Raw genomic sequence first — 27406 nt, 5'->3', positions numbered from 1 at the left:
AGCACACTTCAGCTGCTCAGATGCTGCGTGTGCTCCTGTTGGTCAGTGCAGTCCTCGATTACTCTCCCGCCAGTAGAGGTTGCTTGGCATTCCGCAACACTCGCCGCTCTTTCCACCATCCAGTAATTTATGTGCGGCTTGTTTTCTTGTACTGCCAAGTAGTTAAAGCATTCCCTCTCTTTTCCATTCGTCATTTTCTTACCTACAGTAGTTTTGTTCAGTAAAGATCTGTTTATGAATGTTCATTGCCGTTGGTTTCTCTTATGCCACCTTATTGTACTATCCTGTTTTACTAAAATGGTCTTTGAATTTCGGTGATTTTGTTTTTAATTACAAAATACTGCAAGCTTGTTGTAACAAATTTAAATAATGTGATGCATGTAGTATAAAATAAGTAGTCCTTTGACATCATTCTTTTCTCTCTCATTTCCTGTTCTTTCATATGTAACAGTGTAGATAATTCTCCTTAGAAATATACATTTAGGAAAAATTATTGCTAACTGAAAGAAGTGTACCTGGAAAATATTTTTAAAAGATGGTCTATTAAAAGTGGACACTAAAGTTTCATTATATCAACATATATATATATATATATATATATATATATATATATATATATATATATATATATATATTTTGGTTTTTCGAGACAGGGTTTCTCTGTGCAGCTTTGCGCCTTTCCTGGGACTCACTTGGTAGCCCAGGCTGGCCTCGAACTCACAGAGATCCGCCTGGCTCTGCCTCCCGAGTGCTGGGATTAAAGGCGTGCGCCACCACCGCCCGGCAACATATATTTTTAAAGACAGAGTCTCCTGTAGCCCAGGCTGGCTAGCAACTCATAGTGTAACCAAGGTGACCTTCTACTGACCCCGCACTGTGCCTCTCAAGTGCTGGTATTACAGGCTGAGCTACCGCACCTGGTGTCTGCAGTTCTGAGGATCCAAACCAGGAGCTCATTCATGCTAGACAAATATTCTACCAACTCTACTATATTCCCAGCCCCTCATTACTATGAATTATCTATGAATTTTAAAAAAAGTTGTCATGAACAGTCTTTAGAAATGGAAACATTTCTTATTATACCTCATATTTAGTAAATTTTAGCTGTGCTGGTTCTCAAAATTAAAGAATGGAGTGTGTAGGTGTATCTCACTGGTAGAGCACATGTTAACATGCACAGGACCCTGGACTCCATCTCCAGGATCAATCAAACAAAAGGAAAATAAAGGATATGCGATATATTCTTGGCACAGTCAATATGTAATAGTCTGATGGCACCCTTTTTGTTGTCTTCTGTTCTATCATTTCTCAGATAGAATAGATTTGTGCAGAACTCTTTAAATTTTTCTACTTTATAAACTCTTTTTGCCTGAGGAGTTTTTATGTAGCTTTGGCCATATGCATGTATTAGTTACTTTTTGTTGCTGTGTTCAAAAACCATGACCAAAAGGGACTTAGGGAAGAAAGAGTTTATTGTGGTTCCCTAGGGGAGCGTTCATAATGGTGGGGGAGACATGGCAGCAATTGGCTGGCACAGGAAGCTGGGAGATCACATCTCAACTGGAAGCAGAGAGACTGGAAATAGGGGGAGGCTGGAACCATCAAAACCTGCCTCAGTGATCTACTTTCTGTAGCAAGGCTGCACTTCCTAAAGGTCCATAGCCTCTTCAAACAGCATCAGTCACCAGGGACCAAGTGTTCAAATGTGTGGGCCTGTGTGGGCCGTTTTTATTTTCACATAAAGAATTAAGTCTGTGGGCCCAGGTAAAGGTGACTGCAACCAAGCTTGATGACTTGAGTTCAATCCCTGGGACCCTAGTGTAGAAGGAGAGAACCAACTCCTGCAAGTTGTCCTCTGACCTCTACATCAGCACTGGAGCAAGCAAGTACTCTCCACCACACATGAATGAATGAATGAATAAATAAATAAATGTAATCTTAAAGATTTTTTTAAATAATTAAATCTTGGCTGAATATTTGATATTCCAGGAGATAGCGCATCTACAGTGTTTTTTAAGAACTTATTAATAATTTATCATTGTCAGTTGTCTTAGTCGGTGTTCTTTTGCTGTGAAGAGACACCATGGTAAAGGCAACTCTTATGAAAGGAACCATTTAGTTGAGGCTTGCTTAGTCTCAGAAGTTTAGTCCATTATTGTGGTGGGGAGCATGATGACATGCAGGCAGACATATGCTGGGCAAGTAGCTGAGAGTTCTACATCTGGATCCACAGGCAGCAGGAGAAGAGAGACACTGGGACTGGCTTGGGTTTTTGAAACCCCAAACTCTCCCCCTTCACACACCCACTTCCTCCAACAAGGCCATACTTGCTAATCCTTTCAAATAGAGTCACTCCCTGGTGCCCAAGCATTCAAACCTATAAGCCTATAGGGGCCATTCTCCTTCAGACAACCACATCAATGCTGAGATTGTCAGTTCACATAAACACATAGTACTAAATAACAGAAGTATGTTTTGGGTTATTTTCAGAAATTGTTGGAAATTCCACTCTGAATACCAAGTCAAAATTTATGCAGTGATTTTTTTTAAAATAACATCAAGTTAACTCAAACAGTAATTTTTAGAATAAAACATTCTAACACAGTACAAAGATACAGTAATTTGATGCATGCTGAGGAATGAGAATAAGAAAGTTAGATCTTTGTTTTCTGTGCTTAAGCCATTGTTTCTATGAGAACAGAAAACTTTGTAGTACAGTCAAAATATTGTCATTCATAACATGCAGTAGTATGTGTGCCTTACTGGTGTGTTTAGTGCAGAGTGTGCATGTTGTGTGTTCAGAACAAAGGCTGCAGTAAAATATAGGATACAACACAGGTGATTCGTGCCCAAAACACTCTAAATTCATTTAATTTTGAACATTTGATCATTGTGCAGTCAGTGATAGAGCACTTACTTGTCCTGTTTGTGGCCCTAGACTCCATTCCAATACCACTAAACATCTGTTTGTTAAGAAGAGTCAGCAAGAGAGACTCAAATAGGGCTTTGTGTACTCAAAATTATTCCTGACAGCTACAGATGAGGTCTACCAAGTTTTCAAGGAGCATTAAACCCATCTGTAAATAAATAAAAAAAAATAATAACCGACTGTGTTATACAGTAACCTTGATAGCTATAGACTAAACTCACTTGAATATACAGAAAGGTAAACCAAGTGAATAGCCAGGGAGTGTTCTTATTTTCCCACTGTTTTGAAGTACCACATCTGTTAAAATGAGTCCCATATGATGTAGGACTTTCCGTCTACCACCTGAATCTTGTATTCAAGACAGCTGCATTGGCATTTTATTATGTGACAATTGTAGTCTGGTAGTGTACCCTTTATGTAAATATACTACATTGGGTTTCTTTCTTTTTTAAAAGAATGCTTAAGAGGATGCCAGAGTCAGAACTCGCTATGTATCTTTCTTGAGACATTTCTTTATTCTAAAACATTTCATAATTTTTAACAAAGTTAATGAAACTTAGTCTTCAGAAAATTGATTTGAAATAAACCTATTGTGGAAGTATTTTCAATTAAGAATATTTTCATCTCTTACCCTCATATCTTTGTTTATTAATATGAATTGATTGTACTTTGCCTCATTTTCAAAGGAATTTGACATGGCTAAAAAAAATGAAAGAAAGAAATAGACATCTGGTTTGTATTAATTGTTGCATCTTAGGTCTAGGATTTTTTCAGAAAGGAACAGAAAAAGGGCACTTGTTGTATCTAGTGAAGGGACCATATAACTTTTGGAGACATGCCCTTTTTTTCTTTTACAAATGGAACATTAGATAAGATAATAATCCTTGATTTTGCAAAAGTTAGAAAATGTTTTTCAGGTGGAAATTTCCTGTATTGTCCAACCACAGCTGCTGGGATTTTAGTATTGTGTTTTTAGCTTAAGAAATCTTAGCATGTGTTGTGAGCTAAGATACATGGTTTGGTTTGGTTTTCAGAAAAGTGCTCTGGCCTGAGTGGTAAATGTGGAGTGACTTCTACTTGATGGAAAAATCATCATTTTGCAGCCAGCCCTCATAAAAACTGGGTCATATTAAAACCATCAGATTTAGCGAAATGCTCTCAAACAGTTGGGGGGGGGGGGGAACATTCAGCCTAGGGGAGGGAAGGAAGTAGGACAGAAAGAAGGGCCATGTGTTACTGTAAATGATAAAGCACACGTGGTGAAGTATTGACTGTAGGTGAATTAGATAAAGAGTATATGAACATTTTGTATTGTTTTTAACTTTTAGAACTTACCTGTAGGTTTTCAGTTCAAACCTTGCTAATAAAAAGTTGATACAGGTAAGCATGGTGGCACATTTGTGATCCTAACACTAGAGAGATTGAGACAGGATTTCGATTTGAGACCAGTCTAGGCTATCTAGTGAGTTCAAGGCCAACCTGAAATAAACATTGAGATGCCCCCCATAAAAAATTGAGATAATGTAAATGGGGTAGTTATGGTACATTTATATGAACCAACAAAGTAATATAGAACATTAGAGAATTTGTTCTCAAAGCATAGTTCGCACACCCATTGGGTCATTTCTTTCAAATATTAGATAGTCTGAGCCTTTTTAAATCCTGAATTTAGTCAATTCATGGTTGTCTATTGAGTATTTAAAGGGCTAACATCCTGTTGTTGATTGAAGAGCTGTGTATATTCAGATGACAGATATAGGACAAACAGTGTGGACCTGTTGTGAAAACATTAAAGCTTGATTTGTTTGTGTTATTTATGTTCTTCTGAAGATAGATCAGAGAGGCACTTAAAGTTACTAACATTTTTTTCTCAAGAGAACTTTAAAACAGTAGAAGCAGTTGGAAAGGTGCTGAAGTATAGTCCCAATGTACATAAGTTACAGAGAAAATGATATGGTCAGAATTGCTTCAAAGATAAAATTTAGTAATTGGCTGCTGTCTATCAAAAAGGAATCTGACTTCTTATCCCTTTTAGAAAATGTAATTTTGAACAGAATTGAATGTTACTAGTCTTTCTGGAGTAAATAAGCTGCAAAATGTAGAATAACTAATTCTTTTCTTCAATTAAGTTAATAAGAGCTCTTTCAACATTAAAAAAAGCTTAAAAAAAAAAAAGCTAAACTGTATGGGGAAAAGCTGAGCGGAAGTAAGAAATCATATGCGGTGAGTAAATACCTGGATGGGAGGTTTTGTGTGTTCAAGTGTGGGGGCCAGAGGTTGACCTCAGATGTCTTCCTCAGTGGCTCTCCACTTTATTTTTTAGACAAGTCTCACTTGCCCTAGAGCATGTTGGCCATGCTACACTGGCTGGGATCCTTCTGTCTGCTTCTCTGGCCCTGAAGTTGCAGACGCAAGCCCACCAGGCATAGCTTCCCCCGCTCCCTTTTATGAGTGCTTGAGGTTGAACTCAAATCCTCATGTGTGTATGGCAAGTGGTACTTGACCATCTGAGCCACCTCCTCAGGTCCCATATCCAAGCACGTAGGCTTACTATTAAATATGCTGAATTTTTAAAATGTAACAACTGCTTACGATCCGTGCTCTGGAAGTTATAGTATATCATGCATCTCTATAGTTCAAGACTAGTATATATCCTTACAAATTTTCCCAAATTTGTGTTCAGTGATATCACATTAGTAGCTTGAAATTATCCACGGTAAGAATATTTACTGTACAGAGATTGACAGATGCCATAAATCAGGGTTTGATTACTTACTTATTGATTGTCTAGACTGACAACGATGAAAATACTACTAATGTAAATGTCATGTCTTTAGCTACTATATTGTGAATAGCTTAAAAAATGAAGATATACTCTTCCATTATTCCTTGAGCAAAGGAGTCACTATAGACATCATTGATATAAACAGCCAATACTCTGAAATACACCGTGAGCTTGTTGGTAATTTACCAACATACTGCTTGTTATGGCTCAATTGAATTTAGCTCTTAGGTAGGAAATAGACAATATAAGTTTATGCTATTCTGATTTAAGAAATAGTATTATTATGATATATGATCATTAAGGAAAAGGGATTGTTTTAGAAACCGTTCACTATAGCATACAATTTTAAAGTATATAGTTTGGGGATTCTAATAGTCTAGTTACAGATTAGAGATAGTAATTTGATTTAGAGTATGAAAGACGCTTAAAATTAGACCATCTTTGTTATAAATAGAAATGCTTTCTCTAGTGTATGCCAATCATTTAGATGTATAGTTTTTACTGGAAACAACACTCATTACCCAATAATAACATTGGAAAAATATAGAAATACAGGGTTTTGTTTTGTTTTTTCTTACATTGAGTTAAAGTTGTTGCTTCTTTTAATTTCTGCCAGTTGATTCTGGAGAAATGTAGACACTTAGAACTATGGAAGAAAAATGTCCCTTATGTAGAGCGGCTGGTCTCTGGTGTAACGTTTGGTGTGATGCTCCATTTCCACCCCTCTAGAGGGCAGGAAGCATCCCTCGGTTAGTTCTCCCAATCATGCATAGGATGGCCTTCCCCTCCATGCGAAGTGGTTCTTTTTAAAACTTCCTCATCACATTTTGGCTTTTCTTTAACCTTGTGTCTGAAATGGAAGACTTCAGATACTTCTTTGAGTAGATTTTACAGAAGTAAATCTTCTGTTAGATTTTTTTTTAATTCCAAACAGATCATTGTGTTTATTGTCTGTTGCCTTCATCTTGCTTTTCACTTCAGATTCTAGAAGTGTGCTACAAGCCGCAAAAATATACAAAGTAGGATTTCAGCTGATTATGACAAAGCTAATACCTGGAAGAAGCCAAAGGCCTTTCAGAGGTCAAGCTGAGGTTTAAGGAGCCTTGGTGATATTTGGCTTTTGATTATCAGCCATTTTCTGCTATGAGTTTCTTGTGAGCTGTTGTAGCTTTTTCATCATTTATTGGGCACCATTTCCCCTCTTCTTAGATAACCTTCTGCGCTAACAGCTATGCACAGGCAGAACCCCACCAGTTCAAGCCTCCCTGTAATTATCGTTATTGGCAGCATCCGTCCAGGTCCATCCGCAGACGAGGAAAGTACCTTATCAGAGTATTCTCTAAGAACAGACTTAAGCGTCCAGACTACCTGTTTGAGAAGGCCTGCCGTATGTGCCAATTAAGCTTAATTTCCTCCTTTCCCAAATCTTACCTCTGGTTCCAGATCTCCCTTTAACTATCACCAGAGGCATCTAGCTGTACACAGGTTGACTAGTGACTGAGCACACTTTCCTCCAACCTGCAGAAAAACGGAAGATACCTTGGCCAGATAGGAGCCACAGGAAAAAAGAAGGCAGTTTTATTTTCTCCCATTGACCTAGCAACTTACAGATTCTTAACATTTTCTACCAATCACGTTTGAGCACATAAGATCCCTCTTCTTAGATATTACCCGAATTTAGCCTTTAGTTAATTCATTTCCCCATTAGTCACTTCCCTTTTGGGTTGCAAATGATAATTAACAATTACTGCCCCTCTATGTGGTTCTTATCACCCCTCCGTTTGACCCTGGAAGCCTGGCTTTACACTGCCAAGGGATTACTGCTTGTAAGTGCATATATATACTGGGATTCCCTGGGCACGGGAGGATGGAGAAGAAGATTTGAAAGAATAAATGACTAGATTAAGAGCTCTGTGTGCTGAGATTTTTTTTTCCTGAAAATAGTCCTCACCGTTTGTAGTTCTCTCCTGAGCCCCTGGGATGTATAATATTAAGGCTGGTCCCTCTAATATTATACAAGAGAAATGATGCTAAATTATAATTTCATTGTTTTTTGTCTTGATTAATCCCATCAGTTTTGTGTCAGTTGGACATTTCTTTTGTACTCTTTGTTTATTGTGTGTATCTGACTGCCATATAAAATGTTAAATTGAAAGGACTGTGGGGATGAAAGTCCATACTGTTCAGTACCCTCTCCTTGTAAATTCACTTCTATTCATTATCATTACTTCTGTTATTTAATCAGTAGAAGCGAGTTACAAGTTATTTCAGCTAATCCACATCTGCCCATTTTTGCCCAGAAGTTTGCCAACGTATATACCGATAGGCGCTTTACTAATTGAAATGGACACACTGTTAATTATATCCCTTCAAGTAGGATGCATGTACCTTAGAAACTTAGACCTTTTTGAAATTCGACTCACTATTAAAGTCATAGGCCAGCAAAATGGCTCAGTGGGTAAAGGTAGTTGTTGCGAAGACTGACAGCCTGAGGTCAGTCCCCAGAATCTACATCATGGAAGGAAAGAATCAACTCTGACCTCCATGAGTACGCTGTGGTGTTCATGTGTGTATACACAGATATACACATAAATTTAAAAAATATATATTCTTCCACAATCAGAATAATAGAAAATCTATGAACAGTGTTGGACCAGATAGTAAGAGTTCAAAGTAGCAAAGGGGCTTCAGTTAGGTGCCTCACCAAGTAAGGGTGCTAGCTGCCACGCTTGACAACCAGATTCAAGTTCCAGGATTCGCATGATGCAAGGAGAGAACCGATTCCTGTCACGGTACCACATGGCACAACGGTGCGTGTGCACAAGTACATACATGCATGCACACGTGTGTGTGCAGACACAGATAAAATTAACTAAATAAGTACTAATAAATAGTAGAAGATGAGAGGCTAAATGTATAAGGAGGTTTCACTGGGGAGGCTGAAGCATGAGAATCTTGAATTCAAGGTCAGCCTTGGCTCTATACCAAGTTCTAGGTCAGCCTAGGATACACAGTGAGACTTTGTGTCATCTTACAAAACAAAAGCAACCCAGAAATAAGACCATCACTGGAGATACTTGATCATGGCATTTTTTTATGCTTAAAAACAAACAACAACAACAACAACAAAAACAAATCCTGCCATGCAAGAGTGTCATCAGTGATGCAAGAATATTGTGATCAGATGACTTTTTAGGAATCTAAGGCAGAGTGAACAGGAGTGACAGATTTTCCATCTTTCTTCATATCGCTCTCCTAAAATAATATGTTGTGGAATATTAGAGGGTATATATATATGGGTTTGTTATGTAGCCCTTTTTTCTCTTTGTCCTAAGACTGTCATACTTCACAGGACTAGTTTGAAAATTAAAAGAATAATCCAATGTGCCTAGCATGTTTCCTTGTATTTAGTGGCACTAGATAAAGGTTTATTTAATCTTTCCTAAATTTCTGTTAATCCTTTGACAAACCATGGTGGAGGTCGTCAGGGATTACTAGTGTGCATTGGCTCATCATAGTTTCCCCATGCTCCACTCTCCTTCTTCCTGCTTGGATCTATCTTGTTACTGCTGGAAGCAGAGAAAACTCAGAGTGGGTCACTAAAGTGACTAATTATAGGCTGGCTTTCCTTTGTCTGAAATGCTTTGCAGCAGGAGTGTTTCAAATTTCAGGGGGTTGTGGGGTTTTTGTTCTTTTGTTTTTTTATTCCTAGAATGTTGGTATATTGACTTACTGGCTGAACATTTGCTAATCCAGGAACAATTCTGAAAGCTCCAAAACCCAATATTGAGTGCTGACATGTCACTCCAAAAGGTTTGGGTTTTGAAATTTTGGTTTTTTAGTTTAGGGATGGTTGACTTAAACTTAAAAAAAATGTTTTTCTTCAACATTGTATTTTTGTTTTGTTGATGCAAAGGAATATGTATATTTACAAAGTTTGGTGTGAAACACACACACACACACACACACACACACACACACACACAAGCACAAATGTGTAATGTTTAGACCATGGTAATTCAGTACCTTTCTCTTTTCCCCTACCTTTTTTTCTTTTTTTCAGCAATATCATGATTCACAGGTATCATTTTCTAGGAAGAATTCCTCAATCAATTGCTTCATTGTATAGCTGTCACACTTGGCTCTGTATGTGCATGAGTGTGTGTGTGTGTGTGTGTGTGTGTGTGTGTGTGTGTGTGTGTGTGTGTGTGTGTTTATCCTGGCAGTTGTGGCGTTTTGAGATCCTCCTTGAAAATATTCTTCATAGCAGAAGTCTAAGCTTTGGAACATGGAGATGGCTATTCTTTATGAGGACAGAGTAGCCATCACTGTTCACACAATCTGTTTTTAAATTCAAGCTAAGACAAATTACTTTTTTAAAAGGAGAAAACTTGAAAGGTAGGGCAAGTGGTTTTGAAGATCCAAAGAAAGGGTGTGTTTTCTTCCTTTTTTTTTATTATTAGGAAATTTTCTATTCATTTTACATACCAACCACAGGTCCCCCTCCCCTCTCTCTTCCCACCCCCCAGCCTTCTCTCCAACCCACCCCCCAATCCCACTTCCCCCAAGGCAAGGCCTCCCATGGGGAGTCAGCAGAGCCTGATACACTCAGCTGAGGCAGGTCCAAACCCCTCCCCCTGCACCAAGGCTGTGCAAGGTGTCCCACTATAGGCAGTGGGCTCCAAAAAGCCCTCTCATGCACCAGGGATGGATCCTGATCCCACTGTCAGGGGGCCCTTTAAGCAGATCCAGCTACACAACTGTCTTGCCTATGCAGAGGGCCTAGTCCAGTCCCATGGAGGCTCCACAGCTTTTGGTCCACAGTTCATGAGTTCCTGCTAGTTTGGTTTGGTTCCTGCTAGTTTGTTTCCCCATCATGATCTTGATGCCCCTTGCTCATAGAATCCTTCTTCACTTTCTTGGACTGGACACCTGGAGCTCGGCTTGGTGCTTAGCTGTGGATCTCTGTATCTGCTTCCATCAGTTACTGAATGAAGGCTCTCTTAGTCCAATAGGCATTGGCGGACTCTCAAAAGGGTGTGTTTTGATAAAGTCTGACCTAATGGGGCTTTGGGGATCTACTTTCCTTAGTTACATGCATGATTGCATTAAGTATTTTATGACAGATTTTACTTTTTTTTTAATGTTGGTGATTGCTATGGAATAGATTAGTAGACCCTCTCTCTACCCATTCTTTAAATTTTTCTTGGTTCAATACATTATACTTAGTTTTTATTATTAAATCTTCCATTTTCTTTCAGATTGAAGTGGTGCCATGCAGCAAGAAGCAGAGAGATGCAGAGTTCGAACCAAAAGGCCTGACATGGCACTTTATGTACCCAAAGCTCGAAGGGGTACAGCACTTCTCAAGGCAGGTGACAAGGAAGAAAGCTGTCAGCCTCCTGCCTTTGTGGTGAAAGAGCAAAAGGAAGGTTGTCTTCCCCAGAAGATCTCTGGAAATAACCCTGAGTCTCAAAGACTAAGTGGCCGTTCTCATAGAGAGGAGTATGACTGTAAGGAAGGAAAGAGATCTTCATCAAAATTAAGGAAAGACAGGTGTCTTCAAAAAAAGAATAAAGATAAGGTTTGTGCTAAGAGAGGAAGTGAAGAATCCAAAGAAGCCTCATCTCAAGAAGCCCCCTGTGCTGGGATTCTATCTAATATACCTCTACAAAGACTTTTTGAACCAAAGGAAATGGAGTGTTTGGAAGTTCCATCTGCAGGAGTGACGGGACACCAGGAGGTGCTTCTATCGAAGTCTTACTCAGAAGTCAGTGGTGCTCAGGTTCTAAACAGATCATTCCAGAACATGGGGCTTTGTGCTTTTAGTGGAGAAACTTTTGTAAATAGAAAGTTGGAAAGCAGAATTGAAACAGAGGCCAAAGTTATGGAGCTAGTCTCCCAATTTCCTCAAGTTGTTACCGCTCTGTTGAAACCAGAGGGTATGGTTATACCAGTAACACTAAGTTCTGATCCTGCAACTGCACCACCCGGTGTGGAAACATCAGATGGAGTGTCAGAGCACAGTCCTGGGAGCAACTCTGCAGTTTCTGTTCCTGGAGGTCCAGGTGATGATGTTGAGACGACTTTTATAGACTTTGAAGTTGAGAGTGAGGATACAGTCAACACTACAGAGTCTGTCTTGGGTCAGAAAGGTGTAGATTCCATTCCTGAGACTATGGGTAACATGTCTCTTAAAATGGCTATAGTTAGCAAAGTAGAGAGCACAAATGTCATTATTGATCCAACAGTGACTAGAGAATGTAAGAGTGCCAACTCTGCTGATAAGCTATGTGTAAAGTATGAACCGTCTGATACAGCTGTCCTTGCTCGTGAAATAGACACCGATAATGGATTTAAGAACGCATGTGACACGCCCAGCAAGGCGTGTATGGAGGACGTTGCAGGTGCACTTGGTGATCATGTGACTGCAGGCAGCCCATTTGTAGTTGCGGTTAGAGAATCTGATGAGGGTAGTAGCAGTACAAGTAATTTCTCAGATTATCTAGAAATGAGTGCAGACGCAGCCCTTCTCGATGCGGCTGAAAGTGAGAATGACTCTGAAAACGTTAGCAGCCTAACTGCTTGCTCAGATGTTTATGCTGAGAGTATTGCATCTAGTTTTACAGAGTCAACAGGAAAGTTGATAGAGAGTGTGTCAGATTGTGCTTCCTCTTTACCCATAAAGAAGATTGCTGATAGTAATTGTACCACTTGTTTGGACTCTGAACTGAGTGTGTCAAATGGGACAGAAGTCCTTTTGGAGAGTGCCTTGGGCAGTGATCTGAACAGTACTGAGGAGATAACAGAGGCATTGCACGAACTAAGAACTGCTGAAGAGTTTAAAACAAAAGAGGAAGATGATTCAGAGAATGCAGTGTGTGGCCTATCGTTTTCTGATAGAGATTCATCTGTGGAAACATCCGGAGAGCTAAAAAAAACAGACACTTCCCACATTCAAGGAAGTATTGCTGTGGAGGAAAGCTGGGAATCTATGTTTAATGATGATGGTGACTGTGTAGATCCGCGTCTTCTCCAAGAGGTATGCTTAGTTGAAATTACTTGATATTTAGACAGTTTATAAACTTAGGAAATCTAGATTTGGAAGTATTTCTGATAGACATTGTATACATTTATTCACTTTCTCACATTCAATTTAAGTTCTTGCAATAGCAATAGCTTGACAGGATTATACATTGAGAAAAGAATATCTGGTAGATATGGAAAAGTTAAAACATACATAATCCTGCTATATCTGTAATTGCTAAATTCTAAGGGATGTTATACTGAATAGATTAAATATGAATTTAATGGATTCTGACTGCTCATTGAGGAAATACAGAGAGGAAACTTCAAAATGTTTTTCTGTGTTGACAACATGTATTTTTACATAAGCCATTTGGGGGAAGGAAATAATTTTATAACTTAATCATTCATTTTTACTTTTTAGTAAATTTTGGAATGTTGAAAACTGTAAAGGAAGTAGAGAAGAAAATGAAAGAATATGACTATTTTTTACAGAGTCAATACTGAGATCAATTGAATAAATGACTACTGATACATATAAGGACCTATAAGTGAATAATGATGTGCTGACGAGTTAGAATTCATAAATACAAAATGTGTGACTTGAATGCATTGTACAAATGCTTAAGCTCCAGTCATTTTCATATTTTAACATTTATTCTCTCTGCCATTTAAATTCTTTATTACAAATTAGAGCCACTGCTTTTAAATAGAGAACCATTTTCTCTCTCTTATTATGGGTTCAAATGGCCTTGGTCTGGAAGGGAGGAGTGGTTTGTTTATGAGCTCCCCAGGTAGTTATCCTTTAGGAAAGACATCAGGATTTCAGTCCTGTTCTGTCACTGACAACTGAAGCTGTCATTTACATTCATGTTCTTTCTAACAGACCATGTCTTCACCTGAAAGGTTTTGTTTGAGCCACCGAAGAGCCTTTTAAATGCTAAATGATGAGTTTCTTGTTTCTAAGAATTAAATCAGGTGTATAGAAAAATGCCACACACTGTGAAAGAGAGCCCACGACTGAAAAGAACAGCACCGTGGACAGAGCTTACTCTCTCCACTGCCAAGCAGTCCCCCTCATTCTTGGGTGTCTATACTGGGTCTCATTATTGCTATCATGAGTGTTTTCTGATGCCAAATCAGGAGACATCGTCAACAAACATTCCTTAGAATGACATACAGAAGGCAGAGTAGTTGTGAGTGAACATCCGTGAACCTTTTGAATGTACATCAGAATTGCATATATCCAGTGCATTTCTTCATTGCTTTCCTTCGTCAGATTCGCAGAGGCCCTAAGTGCTTCCTAGAGTATGATATTTGGACCAGCAGGATAAGTATCATCTGGGAACCTCTAAGAATTGCATATTCTTTAGTCCAACAACTTACCTATTAACTTTTTCAAGTGATTCTGAAACATGTAACATGCTGCAAGCCACGGAGAAATGTAATGGAACTCAGCTACTATCACAAAAGCTACTACTTGGAAAAGTCAAGGACTTTTCCGAAGGTCAAGCCATGGCTTTAAGAAGTCTTGGTGATATTTTAGCTTTTGTATATATATTAGCTAGTTCCTAAAATGATTTTCTTGTGTGCCTCCAAGAACTCCTAACAGTGTATTTATCTAAAATACCTATCAAGCATCCAAGGCCAAAAGGATCTCCTGAACTAAGGTAACACCCTGTGGAAACGACACCTGTTCCCTAGATCAGGTGGATAGCTTTATTTCATGTGCAATCTGAGACCCTCCTTTTCTATTACTAACATTATAGACTCCTAACTTCTTACCTAACCACTTCTAGGAATGTAGACTGAGCACACAAATTCTCTTTTTCGGATATACTGACCGACATTAGCTCTCAGTTTACCTTCTCCTTTAACCACTCCCCTTTTGGGTTGTAAAAGAAAGCCCAGTGGTCACTGCCTGAGGAAAATTCTTACCTGCCTTTATGACCCTGTAGGAATTCAAGCCTGGTGACCTGGCTGGAGGGGGAGGATTGCTATGGATTGGGTTTGTAACTGGATACCCTAGAGAACTAGGGGAGGAAGAACTGAGGGGTATAAGGAGATTCAGAGGAGGAATTTGAGAGAGAACTTGAGGGCGAGATGGAGAAAAAAAGAACAGAAGATCTAGATGGGTAAGAACTGGATTGAAGGGCTAGAAGAGAGTACTAGAGGAACAAGATGGAAGATGAAGAAGAGCCAGATGGGGAAGAACAAGATGAGAGAGAAGGAGATGGGAGAGGAGCTAAGATGGGAAGGAACTAGATGTATGAGAACCTAGATGGGACAGAGCTAAGATGAGAGAATTAAATTAGAACTCAGAGGGGACAGCAGATAAATGTAGAGAGAAATCAGGCAAGAAAGGAACTAGGCACGAGAGCAGAATAGAAACTGTGTAGAGAGAGAACTGACACAAAATAATAAAGTGTATGGACTAAGGAGTTTCATGTACGTAGATTCATTTCTTATCAAAGATTAAATTATCAGCTGGTTGTAGATTCTTCCCGGACCCTGGGAGGGGACTATTGAGGGGCTGGACCCCCATAGTTACCAATAGTAAAGTTTTACAATATTTGCCTTAAATGTCTGTCAGAATGTGACTGGGGAACTATTGTTAGTGGTAGTTATAAAATTGCTATCAAACAGGAGTTTGAGGCCCAACTCAGGTTAGGAAATACTAATAGAGGAGTTAGATGAATGGGGGCAGCTTTGTAAGGTTCAGATCATTGGGAAAGGATCTTAGTCGGAGAAAGGAAACTGTTATAGGAGTCGACAAAAGGCTGACTTGAGACTGGGAGAGAAAGAATAACTTCTTGCAAAAAGCATCTGTACACATGGTGGTGCTTGATAACTATCTACTGAAGGGTGGAAATGACCAGTTAGAATTGATGTACTGTCTGTTTTTAGGTTGGCCTCTATTCACTTTCAAGACACGTATGTTGTGAGGACTCAGATTCTTAGGGATTTCAATTTCATTTGTGTTTTGGAAGAGGGGATTCATGCATGCAACTTGGTCTTTCACATCCAGGTACAAAAGAATTTAGGCAGCAGTCAAGTGTTTTGAGAAGCATGGTAACAGTGAGAGGATGCTGGATGACTGAAGGCCGGGGATGCCGAGAAAATGAAGTATGTAGTGCTTTAAGCCGAAGAGAGCTAGTGCCTGTATGTCTTTGGCAGTACTTAAGGAGGGGTGGGGCTAGGTTAAGAGATGAGGATGGGTGCAAATAGAAGGAATCTGATGGGCTGTGGATGCAGTAGACCCAACTCTACCACAAATCTAATAATATAATAGCCCTTTGGTGACTTTTGCTCTTAGTTTATTATTTATATTACTCAAACATACTTAATTAAATGCAGAACTAGAGTGCTTTATCTACCTTGAAAGTGTTCCAACAGAAGGCTTTGGCTTTTTTCCCAGTTGGCCTATTTATTTGTTGATAAGGGCTAGACATAGAAGCATATCTAATGCTTCTAATAGGCAGGAAGATATGCTGTAAAGTAGGGTATGGCAAACATTGATAAGTTACATTTGAACCTCTAAAACTGGTCAAAAGAAAATAGAACATAGTGAAGTCATAAGAGCTCCTAGAACTGCAACCCTTGTTGCATTGTCAAAGATCACATTTCTATTTTCATTTTAATTAATTTGTTTATTTATTTATTTTTTCAAGACAAAGTCTCTCTGTGTAGCCCTGACTGCCCTGGAACTTGATCTGTAGATCAGGCTGGCCTCGAATTCAGAGATCAGCCTGCCTTTGCCTCCTGAGTGCTGGGATTAAAGATATGCACTACCTTTAATGGCCTGGCAACTACATTTCATCTTCTAAAGCCAGGATATTGGATGCCCAGAAATTTAAACTGGTAACCAATAAAGGAGAGAATGTTGGCATGACCTCTTTTATCTCTCTAGTAATTAACTATTTCCCAGGGAAAACAACAACAACAAAACATTTGCTGCCTCCTATTATGGCCAGCAAACTTATTGGTAGAAGGGCAGGTGAGGTACCAACAGTATAGCACTAACAATGTTGATGGATGTTGGCATTGGTCACCTTCATTGGCCATATCTGGTCTTTGAGTTTTTGCATAGAAATAAATAGGTAGTCTTTCATTTTTGTCTTTTTGTTTACAGAAAGCCACCAACCTTGTATAACCCTGAGAACTGGGGACCAAAGTAAGGAATTGCACCCACTTCCACTCACTATATTAATCAACATTCTGGCATCCTCTGTCTCCCTATAGTCTGCTACAAAAATGTTGTCTGTTTTTAAGTGGAGAAACCAAGTTAGAAAGAAAAAAAAACTTAGAGTTCAGCCCCTTAGAGCCTATATGAAATACAGAGGGAGGAAAACCCTTTATAGTGCTGCTTTCAGACCACTCTTTTAACTGGTTGGTATTGTATTCTCATCACTTAGCAGTTGAACAGCAAATATTGAACACTTGGAGTTTTGACATTGTTTTAGTTAGGATTTCTATTGCTGTGAAGAGACACCATGACCACAGCAACTCTTATAAAGAAAAACATTCAATGGAGGTGGCTGCCACAGTTCAGAGGTTCAGACCATTATCATCATGACAGGGAGCATGGCAACATGCAGGCATCCATGGTGCTGGCTACATCTTGATCAGAAGGCAGCAGGAAGTGTACTAACATTGAGAGGTATCTTAAGCATATATGAGACCTCAAAGCCCTCCACAGTGACACACTTCCTCCAACAAGACCATACCTACTCCACAAGGCCATACCTCCTAATAATGCCACTCCCTTTGGTGGCCATTTTCTTTCAAACCACCAGACACTAAATTGCAAATTGCAAGATATTTTTACTACTATGTTAAAAGCATTGTACTGTATGCTGGCTATGTTCTAAAATTGCTCATATTTTATTTAGAGAGAAAATATGTGATTATTTGATCACATAGCCACATAGCAATCTGAAGGGTAATTAATTTAAATCAATGACTAAAACAGCAACGCAAGATGTTATTTGATTGTCTGAATGACACACACTCTAAACAAACTAGATCTCCCAGGGCTGAACTGGTTAATAACAGTTCCATGTTGGTGAGGCCATGAAGTTAAGAAAAAGACTATAGATCTTTCTTCCATATTGTTCTGAGTGCCTAACTTCTTTCTCCTGTTTCTTTTAATGTATATATTATTTTTATACAATTTTAGACTTACAGGAAAAAAATGACGAAAGCATATACTTTCCATTTTTTTAATACTGTTTATTTTCACAATTTTTTTTTATTAGTTCCAGCTCATCTTAACAGGTTTTATATTTTGTATTTTTGTAAAACTTCCTGAACTGATAGGTTATTGACTACCTGAGTGGGAATTTGTAGTGACATCTTCCAGTTGCTGTGTGTTCTCTTGTGATCACATGGGCCATGCAAAGGTGCACTTGATTGAATCATCTGCCTTGTTCAGTCTGTTAGTGCATGGTGACTGGAGACCCCTGGGTCACACCAAAAGAGGGAACATTAAGTAGATCCCTTTGCGTTGCTGTTGTTGTTGTTGTTTTAAACCTGGTGATTCCTAAGATTAAAAAACTCCCTTCTGAGTGTTGTTAGATTTGTTGAGTGATGTACAAGCCATTAACACTTTAATGCTGAGCTGTTTACCAGCTGAAGAAAAGAAAACAGTTCTGAGTCCGTACTGTCAGCGTGAAGGAGGCTTTCCTTCTGCAGCACCAGATTCCTGGTGCTCCTGGTTCTGTGCTTGAGTGTGCTCTGTTCAGCAAACTCTGTATGATGTCTATGTGACTGGGGCAGATGGAGATGCGATAGTGACCTGACTCACAATGTCTATTCCATTCAGTTCATTACATGTTCAAGGACACTGGCAGAGAGGAGAGGCGGGAGTTGGTAAAGAATCTACTTCTTTGTCCTTGTCAGAAATAAACAGACAACAGCTTCTCTAGAATTAAAGATCCATTTATGTTGGAAAGTTGGTTAAAGACAAAGCATACTTTAGGGAAATTCAATCTTGCATACGCTTGGATCTTAATTAATGTTATAATTTGTATCAAAAACTACTGGTGAGTTACTCTGTTGCTAGGTGTAAGAAAGGAGTGACCAGCTGTAGTCCTGACTGCAGAAATGGTATTGGATAGTCTAACTCTATTCAAATCCAGAGTTGGTTTTGTTGTGGTAACTCTGGAGTGTGGGAAGATGGAGGTTTGCATGAAGCCTAGAATTAAGACAGAGGGAACGGGAGTCCTTCTCAGTAATCTCATACAGAGCTTTGTATAGATTGGCCAAAGGCTGAAATGATTAAGGAAAAAGCAAAAAGATGCCAGGCATACTGGATACCAGATTAAACATCAAGACTAAGTAGCTAATCCTTCGTGCTATTGTATTATACTGCTTGCTTGGATTAAGATTAGCTTTCTTCTTAAAGCAGTGGGTCTGAGTCTGCTGTCAAACGTCAGAAATACATGTCTCTTGCCTGTTGCTGAGAGGAATAGATGGGCAAGGGTAATACCCTCTAAAGTAGAAGCAAGGTAACTTGTGTGGTGGTAGACCAGCTGTGCATATGATGCAAGACTCTGGGTAACTCAAAGTAGCATAAGGAAAAATGGTTTTGGGTTCTAGAGAAATTCAGAAGCAAAATGACAATGAATGTCAATTTTGCTAGCTTAATATTTTCTTAAGTTTCTTGGACAATTGTTGTCATTGAGTATCATAGCAGTACTTGAGGACTAATTTGAAAAGGTTGAAACCTGTTAGCATTCTTCCTTTGACTTATTTTTTTTTTTATTCCATTCAGCTGGTTATTCTTACCATTCTACTTTATCAGTGGTATCTCCTCGTCTTTTCTTAGAAGCCTATGGGAAAGAGGAGAAACCCCCCAGTTTTCCTCTTAACTGTACTTGCAACCTACTATGTGTTTCGACTGTTAGTATATCTGTATAACAGCTTTCCAAGAATGCCAAGGTCAGCCCACCGTGTTCACCTGTCTGTGCTGTCTGAATAGGAAGCAGGTCCTGACTCATGATAGTTGGTACGTTCACTTGGTTCCTTTTTTCTGTATTTTCATGTGCTAAGTGAGTCATGTGCTAAATTCATAGGCGTGTACTAGAGCTTCCATTTGTTCTCTGGCACCAGAGTCCATAAATGATCATCCACACATTTGGAGGCCTGATGGATGATTTGGGGGTTAGGATAGAATTAGAGAAGGAGAGGTCTAGCCCTGGTACAAAGTGCTGTGTAGTGAATACTATGAAAGTGCAGGTGAAATTAGTACTGTTAGATGCACAGAGGACAATATGAGTGACCCATGGGGTGTTTAGGGAGCATTCACAGTATGGGCAGTATTTGAATAAGTCCATGGAGAATGCTACTTTGAGATGTACAAAGGGCAGATACAAAGTTACATCCTAGTCAGTGCTCAGAATAGTAGGAGGAAGTGTGCACCGTGTAGGCCTTCAAAGCATACTCTTTGGTTGGGATGTGTCATATCTGTTTGGTGACATGAGGCAAAGAAAAAGTAGTATATTCGATATACATATAGTATACATATAGCATATAGTATACAGCTGCTGTAATAAGTGACTAGAAACTCAGTGACTTACAACAACACAAATTAATATTCTTACAGTTCTAGGGATCAGAAGTCCCAAGACAGAGCACCTCTGGACTAGCTCTGGGTATTGGCAAGGCTGTGATCTCTTATGGAAGCTGTAAGGGAGGTGATTTACTTTATTTTTAAAAACCCTTTTCAGTACCAGAGGCTGCCCTGCATTCCCTGGTTTATGGCCCCATTTCTGCTTGCAAAGCTAGCAGTGACCAGTCAAGTCTACTCACTGATTCTTTTCTGTGAGGTCTTCAGCTTTTAGAGATGCTTGTTATTGCACTGGACCCACCAAGATAATCTATTTTAAGGTCAGCTGATTGGCACATCTGGGTCTGCTACCTTAATTCACATGCTGTGTGGTGTTTTTACAGGTTTCAAGAATCAGGGTGTGAACATATTTAGGAGGCTGTTATTCTGCTTATCATGGGCAATGGTTTTTTTTTTAATTACTCTGTAGCCTATTAGAATATAGGTGTGCAATGAAAGCCGCTGTTACCTTTTCATCTTTGCTATTGATACTTCCTCCCTCCCACCTACAACAGATGTACCCATAAATCCTTAATACAAAAGAGTGATGCTCTGACAGGACATTGCTTCTGCTTCCATTTACTGTAAGGCCGCTTTACTGTGTTATTGGATGGAAAGCTAGATTAGCAGCCAGGTGACTGGAATTATGATTCAGACTTTGTCAGTAATCTGATTTGTAACCATAGGGATATCCTTTTAGTCTCTCTGTGACATAATTCTCTGTCTGCACAAAGAATTCGGGATAATAATAGCAGCCCATCTGACGGAGATGTAGATAACTCTCCCAAAATAATGTAGCATATTTTAATTTTTCATCTATAGAGAATAAATCAAACCTTTTTATTTTCCTTTTGTATTTTAAACAATGAAGAATTAAAGAGCCTGTGGATTTTTTTTTTTTTACTTCTCACCATTCTTTTATTTTTAAAAAATCTTCTGTAAATAGATTTGGATGATTACGTCACAATAAGTTAAGCTCTATTTTGTGGAGCTGGCCAGACTACTAGGGCAGTAAGAATCTTCAAGACCATACTTTAAAGAAGTTTACTAGTTGATTAGTTTGTGGAATCAAGTTGAATAATGAAGGAATATTCTGGTTTCACCTATGCTTTCTAAGCAGCAAAACAAAAAAAAGTCTTCAAATATTTGTGTCTGGTTACTCAGCAGGTAAAAGCGCCTGTCATATAAATGTGGCAACCTGCCCTGAGTTTGATCCACAAAATACATGTAAAGGTCAAAGGAAGAATAGATTGCACAGAGTTCTCCTTTGACTTCTTCCACTTGTCTACTGTGGCACATACACCTGTACACACATCGCATATACACATTATAATAATTTTAAAAATCATTAGCCCAGAGTCATATGCAAACTTCCCTTTGGTCTGCTGTAGATGCATTAAAACGGATTAAATTATAAACCTCTCATCTCCTTTTTTAAAATCAAACATTACTTAACCATAAAAAAGTGAGTCTTACAATATAAATATTTCATATTGACTTTAGTAAATATTGCCCCCAAACCTGTAACACTTAGGATTAGTTGTCTGCAATAGAAATATGAGCCACGGGTGAAACTTTGAATTTCATCTCTCCCTCCCTCCCTCCCTCCCTCCTTCCTCCCTCCCTCCTTCCTCCCTCCCTCCATCCCTGAGACATTCTCATTGTAAAGCCCTGGCTGTCCTGGAATTGCTATGAAGACCAGGCTGGCCGAAACTCAAAGAGATCCACTACTTCTAGTGTTTGAGGATTAAAGGACTGTGCCGCCACACCTGGCAATAAGTTTGAATTTTCTACTAGTCATATTAGAAAAAATAAGAACAAGTAGTTATAATTTATGTATTTCAACATAATATGTCCAACATACCATTTCAACATGTGATTAGTGTAAGAAATCATAAATAAGATATATTTTACGTTCTGTTTTTGTATTAAATCTTTGAAACTTGCTATGTACTTTATACTTAAAGCTCATCTTATGTGAACTAGCTGTATTTCAGGTACTCCACAGCCTCATGTCATGTGTAGGTACTGTATCAGACAGTCTAGGTCTGCCTCAAAGGTACCTAGTTCATCAGTATAAGTATCTGTCTTCTATTGTTCTGTTTATAAATAAGACTCAAGGTTCAAAGACTGGGGTAAAAGCCTTCTAGCTCAGAGAGGCTGGGTTGCAATTAGCTAACTTTCTCTCCTTGCTGGTGTCTCCACAAGACCCATGCTTCTGCTTCCCTAAACCAGAAAAGGCTGCGCCACTCCAAACCCCACCCTACTACTTCCTGTGTCTGTCTCTCCCAGATGCCCTCTGATACTCTATGATTACTTTCTGTCAAGGAGTTGCTAATGCAGCCTCCTAACCCAAGGTTAATTTTATTTAATTAACGCAAATGCAAACTCAGAGTTCACAGTGTGATCGGATGTCCGTAAAGCTCTGTACTGGGTATCTAACCCTGATCCCTCTATGTTAGTGGTCCTACCTTCACAATCTTGCTTTGTTCTTCCATCTTTATACTCTTTTATTTTCTGTGCATTTCCCTCTTTTATGTCCCATGTATGTCTCTCCTTCTAGCTCGCCAGTTCCTTCCTATACTTTGCTGAGATTCTCAGGACAGAGAGCATTAACAGTTTGTGTCGTCCCCCCCCTTTCTCTCTCTCTCTCTCTCTCTCTCTCTCTCTCTCTCTCTCTCTCTCTCTCTCTCTCTCTCTCTCTCTTTCTCTCTCTCTCTCTCACACACACACACACTCACACAAAAGAGTGTTATGAATAGAAATGTGAACAGCTCTAAATAATACCCAAAGCATGAGGGAAGTAGACATTGTTTTTATGGAAGGTCTGTAATTCTTGGTGATAATGGAATCTGTGTTAATGGAAAAACTCATCATGGGTGTACAGTTTATAGACTTTCTATCTGATGGTCTTGAAGTGTTGAGTAAGAATTATGGGGTGTATTAGTTACTTGTCTTGACACTGTGCTGCAGTGACATGCTCTTGATAAAAGGAGTTTAAAGGAGGACTTACTTTTGCTCACAGTTCCAGGTTACAGTCGTTTTACCAGGAAGTGGGCTGGTCACATCGCATCTGCAGCCTGGAAGAAGAGAGCCATGAATGCTCCTGCTTAGCTCGCTTTCTCCTTTTTTATTCGGTTCAGAGCCCAGACCCATAGAATGGTTCTGCCCATGTTCTGGGTGCTTCTTTCCACCTCACAATAATGTAGATAATTTCTCAGAGGTGTACCCAAAACCTTGTCGCTTAGTTATTCTAGATTCTGTCATGCTGACAATATTAACCATTACATGGGGTTTTGCTATTATTAACACTAGGTTTTTAGTCTCAGAAGCCAGAGTGCTCAATCATTGAAGAGTAGGTATACAAATTCAGTTTTCCTTACTAGGTTAGAACAAAGAATTTTAGTCAGTTTTTCTTACCAAACTATCCAGATAATCAGTTCATAGGATTTCTGTTTTCAAAGATACTTTATAGTCTGTATTTTACTTCTCACAATGCCTTATTTAACCCTAATTGTAAATGTACAAATACACAGTGCTTTGTTTAGCTTTTGCAAAGTAAATAAAAATGTCAATGCCAGCAATCATAAAATGAAATGAAGAAAGCAATTACATTACAATAGCACCACAAAGAAAGTATTAAGGACTAAGTTTAGCAAAAGAAGTATCAAACTGGTACTCTAAAACTCCAAATGAGGCCTTTGAGACGGCTCTTTGAATAAAGGTGCCTCCAGCAGGCCTGTGACCTGAGTTTTTCCCAGGGCCTGTGTGGTGGAAGGAGGGAGCTGTAGTGGGGAGCTATTCTGTCTATGACCCTGAAGCATCGCCCCTAGAGAGACCTGAGTTTTTCCCGGGGCCTGTGTGGTGGAAGGAGGGAGCTGTAGTGGGGAGCTATTCTGTCTATGACCCTGAAGCATCGTCCCTAGAGAGGCAGCAGGTTACTGTTCCACCTGCTTATGATCTTGAAGTGCATGCCCCTGGGGTGTGGCCTCTCGGTGACCCTTAACACCTGAGGCACATAGGCATTGGTCACTCTATGCTCCGTGGTGGACTTGGATGTGAGACTGATCCAGGCTGCAGGAACAGCCTTCCAGAACCTGTATCAATTCTGTTCCGTACAGTGGGTTTTTCCCCTTAACAAACCCTTTGCCCTTTAAACAGACTGTGGATTTCTTGCATTAGGGAGCTGGCTATTTCAAGGTTGTCATCTGATCCCTCCTCAGGAGCCTACACATGTCCATGTACACACAAAATAAATAAGTATGTAATACATTTCAAAATATATCCCATTTTCATCTGTTGGAAAGCAATACTAAGATAACTTTCCAAATTGGACAACATCTGATGCCTACTTTTTCAGAAATGAGCAAGCTGATCTTCAAATTCCTAATGAATACAATGGGCCCATTTTAACCGGAGTGATTTTGAAAAACAAAGTTGTAGTCCTCAAACTTGCTGATTTCAAAACTAAATACATAGTTCTGGTAATCACAGTGTACCTCTGGCATAGGCTTGATTTCTAAATGACTGCAGAATTCTGGAGTCTGTGGGGTGTTACACTACTAATATCATCTCACCTGCTTGTGATGACTTCCTGCCACGGTCTGCATGTAGAGAGGAGAGCTGCCTCTGTGCTTGTGGATTGAGGACTGAATGGAAAAAAAAAAAAGGAAATAAAAAGAAAGGAAAGGACATGACTGCTCCTTGGTATATGGTGGAGGAGAAGGTTTATTGAAGATATGTGGGAGAGCATAGCTAGAGGCAGGGACATCTGGGAGAGTATAGAATGAACCTGACCCTGAGCCATGTGGGGAAAGTTGAGAGGGGGAGAGAGTGGGACCAGGTACACAGCCAGGAGGTATAAAGATTGCAGGTCACCATGTCTGCTTTCATATGTTAAATAGGCACCTCAGCCTTTTGTCCCAGGTTTGAAACCTAACGGACAAACTTAGATTTCTTGTGCACCCAGGAAAAACTGATATTTGGCTCAGTTGGTGGAGTTGCAGGAACAGCCTTTTCTTGCTCTCTGTTGAAAAACATTGGAGCTACTACCATAGTGCCTGGCCTGTAAAAGTGGGCTATGTTTTTGTTTTTCTCCATTTAGTATTTGTGTACCAAGCAGTATGCCTAGGATCTACCACATCTCATTTACTTTACATGTCTGACTCTGAGGCGAAGGGATTGTTATATGTTTTTAGATGTAAAGCAGGATTTAGTGCAGAAATTAGAGGCACAAGAATAATGTCTAAATTACCTTCCTTTTCCTCCCTCCCCAATAATTTGATTGAATCTGTTTTGCTTCTCCAAAGAGAGGATATGTATCTTTGACATTATAAATGCCCTCCCTCCCTCCTTCCCTCCCTTCCTTTCTATGATGGTAGTGAAGATGATGGTGAAGGAAATATACCATCAAAGAGGGAGTGCTTGAGGGCCCTGGCTTCACTTTGGATCACAGGTTCCTCCAAGACCTGGTGACACTGTGATGCCATGGCTTTGCTGTCACCTCCCCTTTTTCTGTTGCTTCCAGTGTGGGGAGGTAATAGCTTTAAAGGGTTGAGTTTTCTTTTTAACAGCAGTTTCGTTACTATTAATTCTTTTAGAGCCTTATGTAGCTCTTATACTAGGGACCTTGAGTGTAACTGCTTATGCTATTTATATTTGTCTTAACATATTCCTATGTAAGCTTTCTCCTCACCTTTTTTTAAAAAGATTTATTTATTTATTATGTATACAGTGTTCTGCATGCATATGTGCCTGCAGGCCAGAAGAGGGCACAAGAACTCATTATAGATGGTTGTGAGCCATCATGTGGGTGCTCGGAATTGAACTCAGGACCTTTGGAAGAGCAGCCAATGCTCTTAACCTCTGAGCCATCTCTCCAGCCCTCCTCACTTTTTAATATACAACAAAAGGTGAACTAAAAGTTTTTCACCCTTAAAACTTTATTTTTGTTCACTTCCCGAAAAAAAATTATGAGATGGGCCTGAACAGTGAGCCCAGTTAAAACAAATGTTAATTCTTCTCTTCAGCTGTTGTCTCTCAGTTTCCAGGATGTGCCATTTGTAACTCATTATATTCATCCATCCATCCATCCTTCCTCTAGCCATTCCCTGCAGCAATGTACCCTGGGGCCTTGCATGTGCTAGACAGGTGCTGTGTCTCTGAGCTGCATCCACACACTCCTGGTTAGTCTACATTCTCTCACATGATAACTGATAGAAACAAGTTAAGTTTTATGCCTTGCTTATCTGCTGAGATTTTCATACTTTTCCCACGTTCCACATGTATGATTATAAAGGTGGTGGTAAACATCTAGCCATTATTGTGTTCACAAACACCACTAATACAGAAATAGTGCTAAAAGTTAAGGAATAGGAACATGGAGACGGGAGCAGGATTGTTTATACATGGAAGGATATTTTTATAATGCCTTGATTTCCCGTTAGTAGGTACTTTACGATGTTTATTGCTCTCTAGTTATCAGGGAATATGAAGAACAGAAAAAGCATCCAGGAACCTAGATTTGATTATTACAGCCATGAACTTCCTGATATTGACCTCAGTGAATGTGAATTCCCACATGTCATTGAAATTTATGATTTTCCACAAGAATTCCGTACGGAAGACCTTTTGCGGATTTTCTGCAGTTACCAGTAAGTATTTGCAAGTGGTTCCAAATGATAGACAAGGTGAGAGAAAGTCTTAATACTCAAGAAAAAAAAATTATGTCTTTTTAAGTTTTTCAGTCATTTATTTTAGCATCGGGTTTGTGTATTGTTCAGATCCATTAGAAAGCCTGTATATCAGACTAGTCTTCAGTTCCTTGAAAGGGCCAGGTAGCCTTTGTAGACATTTACAATGACCACTGTTGATGACTCCTAATTCTGTCTTGTAGATACATTTAGTCCATTTATATTTGTTGTAATTGTTGATGTATTTGAACTTCTATCCAAGCATTTGCTTTTATATTTGCCTGGCCTCTCTCCTGAGTCTACTTCTCCTACCTTTCCCTCCCTTTTCTAGACCTATGGATTGACTTTTTTAACACTTCATTTTT

The 27406-nt window shown here is 39.3% G+C and overlaps 1 protein-coding gene across 3 annotated transcripts in view; it reads left to right on the top strand.

Annotated features, from left to right (window-relative positions):
- The window catches only part of R3hcc1l (R3H domain and coiled-coil containing 1 like), an 88719-nt gene that overhangs the window by 42764 nt on the left and 18549 nt on the right, over positions 1-27406 (top strand). For 2 of the 3 annotated variants that reach the window (XR_008223106.1, XM_052762251.1), the window contains exons 2-3: positions 10976-12756; positions 26827-27002. Coding sequence is in view for 2 of the 3 variants with exons in the window: in XM_052762251.1 (XP_052618211.1) it covers positions 10990-12756; positions 26827-27002 (1943 nt within the window). In the remaining variant the exon portion in view is untranslated. Of the gene's footprint in view, positions 1-10635; positions 10752-10975; positions 12757-26826; positions 27003-27406 lie in introns of those variants that run through there. The other variant, XM_052762252.1, reaches the window with a different exon arrangement.

This window comes from Peromyscus californicus, unplaced genomic scaffold (genome assembly GCF_007827085.1).
Source record: "Peromyscus californicus insignis strain IS unplaced genomic scaffold, ASM782708v3 Scaffold_4__1_contigs__length_199733344, whole genome shotgun sequence".
Lineage (NCBI taxonomy): Eukaryota > Metazoa > Chordata > Mammalia > Rodentia > Cricetidae > Peromyscus > Peromyscus californicus.
The sequence above is the reverse complement of the archived record's forward strand: the minus strand, read 5'-3'. Positions and strand labels throughout refer to the sequence as shown.